Consider the following 14798-nt stretch of genomic DNA (forward strand, 5'->3'; position numbering starts at 1 on the left):
AAATCGACTCTGGCCCTTTAAGGCTAGTGGACGGTAAACTACAAGAGTGCAACCACACGCTACACTTGGGAGATGGGGGGCACGGTCCGGCACCCACCAGGTCCAGTGTGGCCGACAGTCAGTCTACATCTAGTTATAAGCCAATGACTGTCAATCTGCGTCCAATCAAGTGTTAGCTGAGGATGATAGGAGTTATAGATCAGCAACAGCTGGTGTGGTACCTGCCAGCTACCACTATTATAATCCAATTAATTATCCCTGTCTCAGCCACGATTGAAGTGAATTCCCCGAAGACACAAGGGAATCGGGGAGTGGGACCCAAGCCAGGTTCAGCGATAAAAAAAATAATCTGCTTTAGGTGAAGTGCAGAAGTGTTTAGGTGAAGCTGAAGTTCACCTTGACAGCCGTGATGAATGAGCTCTCCCCTTAAGGCATCGTTGGAGGAGAGCATCACATTGTTACAAAAAAACAGTTAACTACGAGAAGACTCATGCAAGCTCTGTGCATACGCAGAACCCGGAGACCATTCCTAACCCTGAGCCATCGGAAGGATGGAACCGGAAGAAGACCCTGCCTGCTGTCAACGAGGGAGCTCCGCAGATCACACAAACCATGTCTTATACATTTATAATGGTTCTAAAATCATGTTCTCATCCGCTCAGACAATATGACAACAGATCAGACCCATTCGGCCCCCGAAACTCAATCAGACCCAAAACTCAATCAGTCGTCGGTCTCGTCTTAGATTCAGGAGCCGTATGTCTATCCCATGCATGTTTAATCCCCTCACTGTATTACCCTCTACCACTTCTACTGGGGAGCTGTTCCACTTAACTACCAGCTTCTCACAGGACAACCAGACATCCAGCAGTATCCTGATGCTACAAGCTGTAGTTCTGTGTGACGTCATATATTTCATCAATTATGAGTTGTCTTGATTGAACTCACTCCATCCAGGTAGAACTCATTTCAATGGAATCATCTGATGACCAAGGTCTATGACTATCGTTGACCAACTCTCTTCATTCTCAGGGTGAGAGAGGCCATAAACCCCGCTGTAGCCACGATCTGTCTCAACAGCCTTGTGCTGCGTTGGCTTATTCGTATCTATGTGCGCTATGATTGGAATGCTGTCATACCCTCCAAGCATCCACGTGTTATTCATCTGATATAACAAGGTGACTGAATTATAAACCCGTAGCTACGTTTTACGCCAAGAACTATTTGGTTTTTGTGCCAGAATCACCGTCTGAGGCTATAAATTTTTTTTTTTGATTTATTATTTATTTATTTTTTCTTTTTGAAGCAGGCTGTCTAACAGGTTTTACCGGAATGCACGATTACAGCAAGGAAACGGTACACTCCCCTCTACCAGGGCATCGTTCTATACAACTCCCGAAATTCCACGCAACGGCTTCTCCGAAACATGAAGAAGAAGAAGAAAAAACAAAGATCTAAAAATCATTGAAAAGGAAGATCTTGATGAGCTGGACCCATATCGCCTGCCAACGAACATAAAGTTGGAACGACCGAGTCCAAGTAGCGCTACACCAAAGGTCGAGTCTTCTGGACCAAGTGTTCTTTTCGAGTGACCTCTCTGTCCTTCATATCTAAGATCAAACTGCTAACACGTTCTCTGATTGAGAAGGCCTTCTATGTAGAGACATGTCTACGAAGCAGTGAAGATAATATTCAATGCTAGGTCTCGGCGTGTAAGACCTTTCAGTCTCTGTTTCTTGGGGTTGTCCCCTAAACGAGCCTTTAATGCTACTGGTGTCCTGTTGACTGCTCTATAGCCGAGGTCTCTCAAATACATCTACAGCAGTCTAGATTATTTTTCCTTATGTGTGCAGTGTCTGGGTAAGAGTTTGTTGTACGCTCTCTCTCTCTCCGGTCTCGGCTTGTGCTTGGCTCAGGTTCTGGATTTGACCTCTTCTGGAGAATTCTTTAGTCCGAGTCGGACTCCAAGTCCGATGACTCTTGTTGTTGCAGCATCTTCTGCGCGGCCTCATCCAGAGCTTCTAATCTACCGTCGGACGTTACCCCCATCGGCTGGATGATCTGTTCCCTGCTTCGGAAAGTAGAAGGAAACACAATGCCGTTATTTCGGTACTTTAAGGACATAAACAATAACGTCTATGACCACGGGTTACGTGGAAAGCGACATCTCCAACGGTTATTCAAGAATCACGCCCGTCGTCGGAGATAGATTGTACTTCATCTAGAGCCGAGGGTTATCCAGAACGGGTTTTAAGGAGAAGTACAATATTTCGCTGTAGCTCACCTGGATAATTTGTCAAACATACTGACTAGCTTCATGGCCTCGTACTCCTTCTGTTCTTCTGTCATTCCGTCCATTGGGTTGGGTTGCTTTTCTTCTACACGGCCAGTCACAGGGTTAATGCTGCAACAACAAAAAAAGAAAAGAACATAAATAGTTTGGGTTTTGGGGGGGGCACCTGAAGAAATTAAGACCCCTTTATAATCCTAATTATTTCTACCCAAGATATCGGAAATGAACATTCCGGTGGAGAGTTGAATTGTGAACCACGAATTTTTGAAAGTTCGCAACTGAAGCTTTTGTGAAATCAGCTTGAGGTCCACAGAGTTTTCCCGACTTACTTGGGTTTGGCTTCTCTGTACTCTTCTGTATCGGTGTCCTCGTCTTCTGAGTAATGACCTTCCCCTCGTCCGCCTGCCAGGAGTCCACGTGCAGCAAGCAAGCCGGCCGCATTGCCGTAGCCCGTATATTTCACGAAACGAGACACTGCATTCGAGGAAGGACAACGAGTCAGACGTTAAAGCGCAAGTACAGCAGATCACTTAGAACCTCGAGAGGGACTAGCGAAAGGTAAACGTGGATACTGAGCCAGACTATAAGTTTGTGTACGGACGTCACATCTAAGGATTCACCAATAATAATATTACTTATTTTCCATAAACAGCACGTTTAAGGACCCCAAAGCTTCTTGTCCTACTAGTTTTATCATTAACTAGAGTCTTCTCCACTTCACTCTAGAACAAAAGACGTTCTGGTCACAAATGATGACCCCACATTGTCTTCTCCATATCACTTGAGCGCCATACAGGTTTTATTTCCCGAGTCATTATTAAGTTGTCTTCTCTATATCACTTTTGTACCCGACACGTTATTTCAATCTCATTCTTCTACTAATGATTCCATCCCCCGAGCTCTGCTCACCACTGTCCCGCACAATATCTCCCTCCAGCAGGAGAAAGGTAGAACGTCCCCAGTCCTCACTCACCGTTTTCCTTGCAAAGGACAAACAGGAACTCGGCGGCACAATGCTTCACGTCTGTATCGACGTGCGTCATCAGTCGCACCAGCTTATTGCGCAGCGTGTTACCCACTTCCGGGCGATTTTTCACATCTCTCAGAGGTGGAAGAACCTGCAACGAAATAACCCATAACTTACCATTATAGCAGCCATGAAGCTTATAAGGGGAAAGCCAGATGCACAGCTACGTACGTTGGATGTTGTCTGCATGGACATCAGGCAAACATGCAAGAAACACTTTGGAGGAGACATGTATGATGTGTATCGAGGAACCTCAATATGAGTTTATATGGAATATCATAAGGACTACAATAGATATATGCAACCATGAAGGAATGTCAGAAGACTCTGGGATGGAAGGATTCACAGTTTAAGATTCAGTACTAAGAATGTTGGAAGAAGCGGCTCCAAGGTGCTTCCTAACTTGTTGTTTCGTTTGGCATTACTGGGATCTCCAGTTCAATGTTAAGGTCTTACCTTTGCGCGGAGGAACTTTCGCGTCTCGCGATGAACTCGTGAACTTTCCGTGAGCAGGTTTAGGACGGGCGTTAATGTTTCCCGTAACTTGTGACCCTGTCGTAACAAAAATTCATATTGAGAAATCATGTGTGATTTATAAGAGTAACCTCATATTATTATATCCCATTATCCCGTGTAGGGAAAAAGTCATTAATTGTTCTCGCTTGTTTATCTTCTGGGAGTTGACTTAAATTAACAAGTTTAATTAAGTTACATTTTATTGGGAGGCGACTCACCCTGTCCAGTCTTCTGTCGAGGAACTGTAGGAGGACTTCTACCGTGTCCATGTTCATTCCCATGTACTCCACCGAGCCATGCTCTACTTTGGGGGTCAGCAGAACATCGAGGCACATGAGGGGTAGGTTAACCAGAAGGTTCACGGTGTGTCTGTAAACAACAAGTGGTTTAATGTCTTCGTCGAGAAGAAGACCACACTGTTCTAAGTCTCCTAGGGGTCTTCCACCTAATAACTCACCCATGAAACTCTTCTGTTCGGTCCTCCCCATCGCTCTGCCGGAGCAAGCAGTGCCTGAGGATAGCTGCCAGGTGGCGATAGAGAGCAGCGTCTTCCTGCACGGAATAGAGGAAAGGAGATTACCGGAAGCGGTCAGAATAATTAGAGAATCTGCGGAGCAGTCTAATCCTCGATGTCAACAAAAAAACAGGGGTTCTTCCCTTAAAACAGGTCATGGAAATTCTTTAATAAAAGCGAATTTGGTTGATTAAATTCAGAATTGTTATAAAGAAAATGGACACAGTCATATTGGTCCAAGAGAAGACAGTCTTTAGTCGACATCATTAACCCCTTAATGACAAAGCCCGTACTCAAAATGCATTGTTTTCAATGGGTTAAGGGACTGCCCATTGTCCTTAAGAGATAATAAACCTCATAATATTTTATATTTAATATTTTTAACCGTAAGGGTATTTTAATGTATCATTAAAGGTATAAGACGTGGATTCGCTTCCATAGCGGTGAGTGTTACTTAGTCTTCTCAAGACTAGAGAATGCTGAGAGTTCCAGAGCTAGACCAAGAGATTAAGAACAGAGAAAAAGTTTTGGAACAGAAAAGGATATAACTCAACCCAGCCAGGAGGTTAACACACACGCTACTCAACAGCACGTGGAGAACATATTATATGGAATCACCTCCAACCCTGGAGAGGCTTCACTATGTTACAGAAAGGGCAGTTAAACTACCTTCCAGTTTAAGTATTGAAGATTACGTTATTAAAGATATCTGGGATAGCCGTTCACAAACAGATACTCCGGAATTATACATCACTTTCTACACAAAAATAAGAGTCTCTTTGAGCTAAAGATTCTTACAGAACAGAGTAAAATATTCCTTTCACACCACCCACAAAGACGTTCTCAGTGAAGTATTCTCTCTAGAATGCCTTTCCCCAGACCCTTACCTCGTCTACCTCTCTGCGGCTGATGTCAAAGGTGATGTTGAAGAGGGTCTTCAGGATTTCCATAACCCTCTCCGTCTCCTCTTTGCCCAGAGGAGGAGCGAGACGGTCTGTCACCACCTCGTAAATATCAGACCACTTCAGTGCCAGGGTACTTTCCAAGGCATCGGTTAGGAGACTCACACCCCTGAGCTCTTGGGCCAGCTGTCTCCGCACATCCACCCTCAGAGCAGTGAGGAGGAAGAGAAGTCGAAGGTCGAAGAACTTGCTCTCGTGGGACGACCGGGTTTCATTATATAGCTTTAGACGTCGAGCTAGGCCACGCACCAGACGCAGCTCCTTGGCCATCTCCTGGGCTTCCACGCTGTTATATATGATGTTGCACAGTCCCTTCAGCGCTTCAACGACGCTCTCGCTGTCTGGGATACGTGGAACTTCGACCTCTTCTGAATAGTCCAGCCCCGCGTACTGAGCGAGGATGTGCATTGCTGAAGGGGTGGTGAAGGAGGACAAGCCGTGCTTGTCCCGAGATAAAATGCGGATAGTTTCCAAGCAGACCACCTGACAAGAAGGCTGCAGGTCTCGTTCCAAGATCTTTATTACCATCTCTCCAAGTTTCTGGAAAGCAAACAACAATGAGCTAATTTACAAGAGTGTAAATAATCAATCGGAACTGCCCAAACCCATGTTCCAAAAATATTAGCTGCTAAGGCCCAATGAGGTCTCTGCTACACCTTGAGCAGACCTCTTTCACCACCTACCATGAGACACATTGACCTACCATGAGATATTGACCTCCAGAGGTGACTGGACGTGGACCTGCTCCTCATTAATCCCACTACAATTTTACAGTTTTTCTAATACTCCAAAAGTGGGCATCGTACCTCACCGAGCAATACTTCTGTTATCCTACATATGGACCTGAAATGCAAGAGGTGCAGCTTCCAAATTGTGATGCCCCCATTACCACTACCTCTTATTTCTCTGTACTCAAAACACACGGCCGGTTCCCAGTGCAAGGGATACGAAAAGTCCATTTCGGCCAAAAGCGAGGAACCCGGGGAAATTTAATAACTAGTCCGTGCCTGAGAAATTCCGTATTCTCCCGAGCAAAAAGTATGGCCCTTCTCGGAATAATAGAAATACGTTTTTGACCTCCATTTGTTCTAGAAACCTAGAATTAGATCTATTGCAGATATTCTTAGTGCTTTCATAATGACATCGACGCACACAGGGTTTTAAGAACAGACTGACCGTGAGTGAGAAGGACAGAGGTGACAGATGGTCAAAAACAAAAATCAACATGGACTAAATGGAATCTCAGGGTTACTCCAAATGGTGGCTGAGCAAGGAGTGGAGACCCCAGCTTTAAGGTCTTCCATCAAAGTATTTGGCATGAAGGCTTTCATATTGGGGTATTTGCGAATATGTGCGATCTTAGGAAAAGATGGAGCAACACTGATCTAGGTATAAATCACCAGATTTCACTACGTGGAGTAGGACAGAGACACTGGCTTGGAACGCCTTTTCACTTTGGTTTGTCCAATCTCACCTCTCGCATCTTGACCTCCTGATCATCTGAGTAATCAGAATCATAGTCAGAGTCAGATTTGGCGACCCAGTCCCGGAATTTCTTTTTCTTGAACTAAAGAGGCATGATGGAGTGAAGATGAAAGATGGGAAAAAAAAAACGGAGGAACACGGTGGGGCACTAATACAAAACAGAAATGGCTCACACGGGACAGACGGACGGGTAAGGAACAGGCTACAGGAACACTACTGAATACTAAAGTCCATCTAAAGGCATTACTATGCTGGGGTACAATATATGAGTCTATAAGCATATAACACTTCAGTGGGATCCATCAGTGATAGAAAAGATAGAAAAGACTGATTGTAGAGCGTTTGTGAGGTCAGGCACTGATGTTGGACGAGACGCCCGGCTCACACACACTGCTCAAGTTCATCTCAAAGGTGTTTGATGGGGTTGAGGTCAGTTCTTCCACACCAAACTCATCCAACCATGTCTTTATGGACAGTCATGCTGGAATAGAAAAGGGCCTTCCCCAAACTGTTAACACAAAGTTTAACCCTGATTTCAATAATTAAGAGGTCTGTCCCAATACTTTTGTCCATATAGCGGTGCACAAAGCAAGGTCAATTAAGATATGGTTGGATGAGTTTGGTGAGGAAGAACTTGACCGGCCGCACAGAGCCCCGACCTCAACCTCATCCAACACCTTTGGGATGAACTGGAATGGAGATTGTGAGCCGGGCGTCTCGTCCAACATCAGTGGAATCTGGTGGAACGCCTTCCCAGAAGAGTGGAAGCTGTTAGAGCTGCAAAGAGGGACAACTACATATTAATGTCTATTTAGTTAGAATGTGATGTCATCAACTTCACCATGTTTGAGAAGGAAGTAATTATATCATTTGTCAGCGCATTGCCTTCCAAGCACCATGGGGCATCATCCTCAGGGGAATGGGCAGGCATCTGACATGGGGCATCTGACATGGCGCTTTCTAACGGTCCGCTTGGAAACAGCTGCTACTATAGCAAAAGGACTCGGCAAGGCGGGCGAAGATAAAACACACCAAGCCTCTCATCCCGTTTCTCTCAATGACTAATTTGCTTTGATTTACATTTGCCCTAGATACACATGCCACAAGTGTCCTGCTCCAAAATCCTCTGTCGGAGACGGTATGACCATTAAAATAATTTATTCACTATGCCGGGAGATTGAAGTTTTATGAAGGGCTGACCAGGTTGTACCAAAACAGGCACCCGTAACGTCTAAACTCATCAGTAGGGTGGCTTTCAAGACATCTCACTGACTTAATGTATTGAGAGGACCATCCTAGACCATCCTAGACCATCCTAGCCCTCGCTGTAGGAGACGCAAGCTAGAGATGACTCTTTAAAATGCATAGTGAAGTCCGTGGGATGGATTAAGAGGGACCCAGACCGGCCATCAGACACCGACGGCAAACGCCCGTCGGTGCCCCGTACTCAGCAGGGGCGCCTCGTGATCACCAGTATGGCCCTAGATGAAGGCCCTCTCATTCACACGCTAATTAGACTAGGTCTAAGCATTAGGGAAGAAGAAGCCTCTACTTTCTGCGCCTAATACACCAAGTTACCTCTTCCAGCTCTTGTCGCTGCCGTTCAGATGTAAAACAGCAATAAATAAAAAAAAAAGAAGAGTCAACAGACATTCAAGGCCATTAGCATTGTTACACCAGGACCCGCCGGGGAGGAAAGAGAAGACTCCACAGCGATTACAAACAGATACTATTTCGGCCACAACATCCATCTGGGCCTCGGATCTGCCCCGGGCAGGGGAAGAAACGGTGAAGGAATAACGATAGCCATGGATTACGATTCCATCGGCTGCAAACACTTTAAAATGTTGAAGGGTAAAGGATCAGAGAGTATTAGGGCGAGGGTCTCGGAATAGGGTGTGCGGGGTCAGGGCAGTGAGTTTGGAGGGGACCTTAGTGCTTCACCCAGTGTGAAGACCAAGGAGACCAGGAGGCTCTTTTAACAAGGTTCTCTTATAAAACATCTAATGACAGGGTTTTAACGCAGCCCCGCATTATATCTTTACTATAAGCATCCCCGGATATGGTCGCCCTATAGGGGGTTCAGTGAAATCTATGGGATGAATCCATTTAATTTCAAGTGTTTGTTTCTCATAGAGCATTCTCACGGGGTGGGATAAGTGGGTCATAGAACCTGCCGGCAGATCGGCCCCATTCGGCCCCATACGGCCTGCCCGTCCTTCCTGCTGTAAAAGACTCAAACCGTAAGAAAGAGCGGGAAATAAGATAGAAGCTCACCTTACGCTGCTCCCTCTGTTCTGCATTAAAGAAAAAACACTGTGAATTCTGGGGGAAAAAAAGAAAAAAAAAGAAAAATGTTACATTTTGGCTTAAACAAAATAAACAATAATAATTAGTATTGTTAATAAAATAGTATTATTATTAGTAATAATAATAAATAATACATTTACAATAATATGATACTTGCCATTATTAATGTTAAGATGCTATGTTATATTAATACATTTCTGCTCACATAAAAACTACTAAAGAAAGTATTTTTTAACAAATAAAGTGAGAATTTTTGTTTTAGAAAACATTAATTACATCGTCTAGCAGATGAAGCAAATAAACTTTAGCAGATCTTCCGCCGAGGGGTTAATTACACCGTGGCAACATTTTTAAGAAGCGTTTTCCGTTTATATGGCAACAACCTATCCGTGCATGCGTCTGCATCATGTGACAAATAAGTGATCCCAGTGATTTTTCGGGAGTGATGCATTTTGGTGTAAAAGCCGCACTTCCCATATGTGAAAATTCTCAAAATTGGTTAAAAAAACCCCCACAAGAATCATTTTTTATTATTATTATTTATTATTATTATTTTTTTAGCATGAAGGTGCTTTCCTCCAAAGTGTAGAAATGCAAATTAGCGGAAGTTTCCCCAAGAAGAGACCCCCACCCCCTCCTCGGACTTCACTACCAAGGAATTCCGGACAGCTGAGAAAACCCAGAAGAAAAGAAAATCCTCATGCGCGAGACGCTTTCGATAGAAGAGGAAGTCCCCTGCGGATGGTCAGCAGCGCCGTTTATACACCTTCCCCTTTTCCCATCAAAAAAACATCAAATAAATCAAAAAGCTAAATTCAGTCTCCTTCCCTGAACCTTTGTACAGCGCTGCGGAATATGATGGCGCTATATAAATCAATAATAATGCGGGTAATATTATTTCAGTCCCGGAGGGCCAAGCAACTGATTAGCAAGCGATTATATTATGGAATTATGTTACTGTTTAACAGCAAAAATATTGATTTTATAACCATGGCTTTACCATGTGCACCAGAAAGGGGGGGATGGAGAGGAAATGTAAGAGCAAAAGGCTTAGATGGAATGGAAGGAAGTTTTACTTTACACAGAAGGTGGTGGATAAGTGGAGCAGCCTCCCAGCAGAAGTGGTAGAAGGTAATACAGCGAGGGAATTTAAACATGCATGGGATAGACATACGGCTCCTGAATCTAAGACGAGACCAACGACTGATTAAGGTTTGAGTCTTAAGGAGAAACGAGCAGACCAGATGGGGGCCGAATGGGGCCGAGCTGCTGGCAAATTGTATTTAATTCATTAATCTTGAAGATTAAATAGACCTGTCTCCATCTGCCTGCTGTCGATATACCGACATATTATATATATTTATTATATATTATATATATATATCTCATTATAAAACCAAGAGGAAAAAAAGGATAAACATTTGCGTTATTTATTATTTTTTTATTTATTTTAACAAAATAATTGGCGTCGGGAGCTACAAACCCCATGTCTTTGTATGAAATAATTCAAATAGGTTTTTTTTCCTCTTTTCCTCCTGGTTTTGCAATCATATATATATATATATATACACAAGACCACGAGTGATCACTCAGAGCGAGGCCGCAGCGGACTCTGGGCAGGCAGGAGTTAAAAGGCCTCCCCAGAGACCCCGGCGCTCCCAGGAGGAATAATTAAACGCTGTTTGTGTGATCGCTTACCGGTATATATATATACACAGCGTTCCGGGAAAGCTGCTTTACTGGCCAGCCCCCGCCGCGGGTACTAATAGGGCCAAAAAAACAACCTGGCCCTTTAAATACAAAAAATATATATCTTTGCCTTGCCCTAAAATTCCGCAAACTGCCCCATTTAAAGGGACCCTCCAGCCAATCATATTTAATGCATACGATAGACGCCAGGTGCCCCCTGGTTCGGCCCGACATCTCCATGCGCGTGATGTACTCGCCTCCAGTCAGGGTAACGCTCCTTTTAATTTTAATGGGAGTGCTTTCATGCCACCGATTGGCTGCTTCAAGCAGCCAATCAATGGCAAGAATTATTGGACCACAGCGGAGGAGGGCAGCTGTAGGGCTGCAGCTTCTACCTCAGGATGCGTATTAAAGTACTCAGAGGTTTAGGGCCAATAAAAAAGCAGCTTTACCATCCTGTTACTCTCATTAAGTAAGAGACCGGCCCTCGTAACGGCGCAGCGAGGAGAAGGGGAGAGGAAATTAATTTCAGCGTCCCTGATATATTACAGGCCCCAGGCCCAGACTAGCCACCCGGCACACTGGGCAAATGGCCGACGGCCACTCCAACGGCAGATCGGACGCTGCAGCGCGTGGCCAGCAGGTAGATATACCCGGCCGCACGCAACGCGAGCACAAAACAACATCCACACACCAGCAGGCGGCCCTGGCCTTAAAGTGCCGGGGGCCACCTCATTGTCATCAGTCCGGCCCTGATAGCCCCCTACCTTTTATCCAAGAATATCTACAAAACATCTCCAAAACAAAATCTACTAATATCAGGGGATATAAGCGAACGTGAACATTTTATCCTTTATTAAGAAATTAATATAAATCCTTCATGGTTTTTGTCTGGGAATTTTTGTGTCTACTAATTAGGGATTTTTTTTTAATTTTTGAGGCCAAGGGGTGACCTGGAGGCCACATCTAAGATAAGGCTGGCCAACTGAAACCTTGCTTGCGGGATGTGGCTAGTGACCCGATATCTTTGGCTATTTCCTTGAGCCCCCGTTAATATCCTTTAACGCAAACCGCTTGCTGCCGGGCCGGCGCGTTTCGCTCCACGTGAGGACGCGCTGGCTACAAACGGTTAAACGAGATCTGCTTAGCGGAGTAGCAGATGTAGAACGCTGACCCGCAGGACTTAGATTAGTAGATTAAGCCACCTAACCTGTACACACCCACCCCGTAACTAATAGGAGAAAGCAAGGGTAGGCAAAGGGGGCGTTTAACCCTTTCACCACCCAAAATATACTCTATATAGTATCTAGAGTATAATTACACGCTTCCGGCCCCAAATATTATAAACATATAACATGATATGCAAACTCCAACACTCATCAGGCAGTACCAGATCAGAACAATCTGGGGTACAGATATTATGACACGGGGGAAGCACAGGTGGGACGGAGGGTGAGGGTCCTGATTTAGCCACCCCCCCCTTAAAAAAATGTGATTCAAACCACTTAAAATTTATTTTAAGGGGTTTTCAAATAGTAATAGATCCAGATTTACGGTTAAGGAGAAAAAAAGCTATTTTAGGTAAAAAAAAAAAAAAAAAAAAAGTAAAATCATATGATAAGTGGAAATATTGCATCGTTTCGAGTCCTGGGGCTTGTTAGACCACCCACTAGCAGAACAACTTGGACTCCCCGGCAAGGTGCGTTTATTAAACATAGTACATGCCCGACGCGTTTCGCACATGGGATTGGGTAGACAGGGCCATGAAAATGGGTTCTTTTCACCCAAAAGGCGCTCCAAGTCCTATTTATTATTTTTCACCTGCCCTCCTCCCGTGGCCATGCGCGCCTCCATCCACCCCACTCCTCCTTAGGGACTGCGCCTCCTCGGGCTGTGGATCCGCCACCCGCTGTTTTGTCTTTTTAATATTTTATGTCTATTATATTGACCTTTCTTCCCGCGTGAAACGCGACGCGTGGGCGAATAAAGCCGTTTCTCATGAATAAGAGATGGAATTTGCGCCCGGCTTCCTTTCTTATGGAAAGAGTCATCCGGGTCTTTATTATTCCTAATTGTTTTTAAAGAATCGGAATATTGCATATTTATTACCGACGCGCCATTTAGTGATAGATCCCCCTCTAGCTATGTAGGTGCAGATCGGGGTCCATTAATCACACAGGGAGACCCCATTAGAAACTATCAACGGGCTACTGCTCGATTTTGGGCTGTGGTTCCAATTATAGGGTATTTTAGTAACATTTTTGTACAAATAATTATAAAAAAAAAAGATATATTGTGTGTTATATTAAAGCAATGTCTTGTTACAGTGGACTGCGAATCCCATTATCCACAGGCAGCCATGATGGGAGTTGCAGTCCAAAGCAGCTTTAGGGGTTAACAAGGGGTGATTTTTTGGCCCCAAGCTACTTGAAAACTGTAATGCTGAAGAGCTGTCTAGATGTTTGCTGAGCATGATGGGAGTTATAGTCCTCTATAACTGTAATGTCAGAGGCTGCCTGGCCTGCACCTTCTAGGGCTGTTTCCTATACATGTTATCACAATCTCTTTTTTAACCCAAAATGTGCCAAGAATTAGAACCACTCTTCATATTCAGATAATCCCCCCCCCCCCAAAAAAAAATAGCATTTGCAGAAATCCTGCAATTTACTAATTGTCCTGCAAGCTGTCTCCAAAATGGACAGATGTGCGATCAGTGGGAGGTTTAAATCCTGGGGGGGGGGCTTTAGGAAGACACCCACATGCATTAATAACAAGTATCACCCACACACAGAAATACAATGTAGCAACATCATTCACAGAAGGTCTCCACTCACCCTCAAAGTGCTAGATCTCTCCAGATCCGGGGGGGGGGGTGAGCAGACAGGATCTGATGATCCATTACACACAGTCCCACCCACCCAAGCCCCCCATAGATAAGCCCTGAGCATCCCTCCCTTACCTCCTTATTATACTCCATCAGGGTCTTCTGGACCAGCTCCTGCTCCCCTGCTTCCAGCTTCTCCAGAATGCCATCCAGATCCATGTCTGCCAGGGAGAGTGAGGGTGAGAGAGAGGCAGAGTGTGAGTGTGAGTGTGTAAGCGCGTGTGTGTGAATGCAATGGGTGCCTGCCCTGTGTTTTGCAGGAAGTAAAGCAGGCAGTGCTGCCTCTGTTCACTGGCACAATGACATCAGAGGGAGGGGGGAGGAGCCCTGGGCCAGGACTGGCCTCACAATCACATACATGGCTCAGGGTCTGCAGGATCACATCTCAGACAGCGTGTCTGGATCAGGGCAGATCGGGGGGGCTCAGATACCGATCTCTTTCATGTTTGCAGGTGCTGATGGGTATATATAGCCTGTTATTAGTTCTATACGGGTTACAATGTATACACCCTGCCATTGGACAGTTTTCACACCATTTAAAGGGGCAGCAGCCAATATGTAGGTTTGTTTTTGTTTATTTGTTGCTCTGCCTGTTCTGGGATACAATGTAGCAAAAGTGATAACATTCGAATTTAATGTCAACAGTGGGGGGGGGGGGCAGGCAGCAAATATGCTCCTGGTCTGGAGTGCTTGCTTTGATCCCCTGCTTGATCACCGATATCCCATGTGCTCTAAGGCATGGTGCCTGCTGCAAGCAGCAACCCTTGCCAGGTTGTCCATAAGAAAAGACCCACTTTGTCTGGAAATCAGCAGCTCTGATGGGTTTTTTGTTTTTCTGCTGGAGATATAAATATTGCATACAGCTGGTATATGTAACAATTATCTGATCCAGGAGGGAATGGGTTAATCAGCTGATTTTTCTCCTGTGAGCTCTTGCTGTTTACATGCCGGTGGTAATCGCTGGGTATACAGGGGGGGTCTGAGCTGATGAAATGGGGACCTTCTGCAGGGTTTGGGATACGGGAATTATTTTCTAAACTACCCACAGATAGCGCTTCACTTATTTTGCTATTTTTCATGTAACTTTTACCTGGATTGAGTGGGGAACGCCTACCAAT

At 44.8% G+C, this 14798-nt stretch overlaps 1 protein-coding gene across 3 annotated transcripts; it reads right to left on the reverse strand.

The window, feature by feature from the left end:
- Window positions 1–1262: 1262 nt before the first annotated feature.
- Window positions 1263–13966, reverse strand: RIC8A (RIC8 guanine nucleotide exchange factor A). Of its 3 annotated transcripts, XM_053452526.1 has the most exons (11): window positions 13756–13966; window positions 9075–9122; window positions 6787–6879; window positions 5238–5852; window positions 4294–4388; window positions 4055–4205; window positions 3777–3872; window positions 3267–3411; window positions 2623–2767; window positions 2285–2404; window positions 1263–2068 (listed from the first exon to the last, which is right to left on the reverse strand). In XM_053452526.1, the coding sequence occupies exons 1-11, from the start codon at window positions 13837–13839 to the stop codon at window positions 1948–1950; spliced, it is 1713 nt and encodes a 570-aa protein (XP_053308501.1). In that variant the 5' UTR covers window positions 13840–13966; the 3' UTR covers window positions 1263–1947. The 3 variants fall into 3 exon arrangements, with proteins under 3 accessions (XP_053308501.1, XP_053308500.1, XP_053308499.1); XM_053452525.1 differs by lacking the exon at window positions 6787–6879; XM_053452524.1 differs by lacking the exon at window positions 6787–6879 and having other exon boundaries at window positions 1263–2071.
- Between the last annotated feature and the right edge of the window lie 832 nt (window positions 13967–14798).

Source organism: Spea bombifrons, chromosome 12 (genome assembly GCF_027358695.1).
Source record: "Spea bombifrons isolate aSpeBom1 chromosome 12, aSpeBom1.2.pri, whole genome shotgun sequence".
NCBI lineage: Eukaryota > Metazoa > Chordata > Amphibia > Anura > Pelobatidae > Spea > Spea bombifrons.

Bases quoted from the DNA above. Each gene is read 5' to 3' on its own strand.
- RIC8A (XM_053452526.1), bottom strand. From the start codon at position 13,839: ATGGATCTGGATGGCATTCTGGAGAAGCTGGAAGCAGGGGAGCAGGAG. The intron at 5,853-6,786 runs GTGAGATTGGAC...TTTGCTTTCCAG, and splicing joins AGGAGGTCAAGATGCGAGAG to AAACTTGGAGAGATGGTAAT. The intron at 4,206-4,293 runs GTGAGTTATTAG...TGTTGTTTACAG, and splicing joins CGAACAGAAGAGTTTCATGG to ACACACCGTGAACCTTCTGG.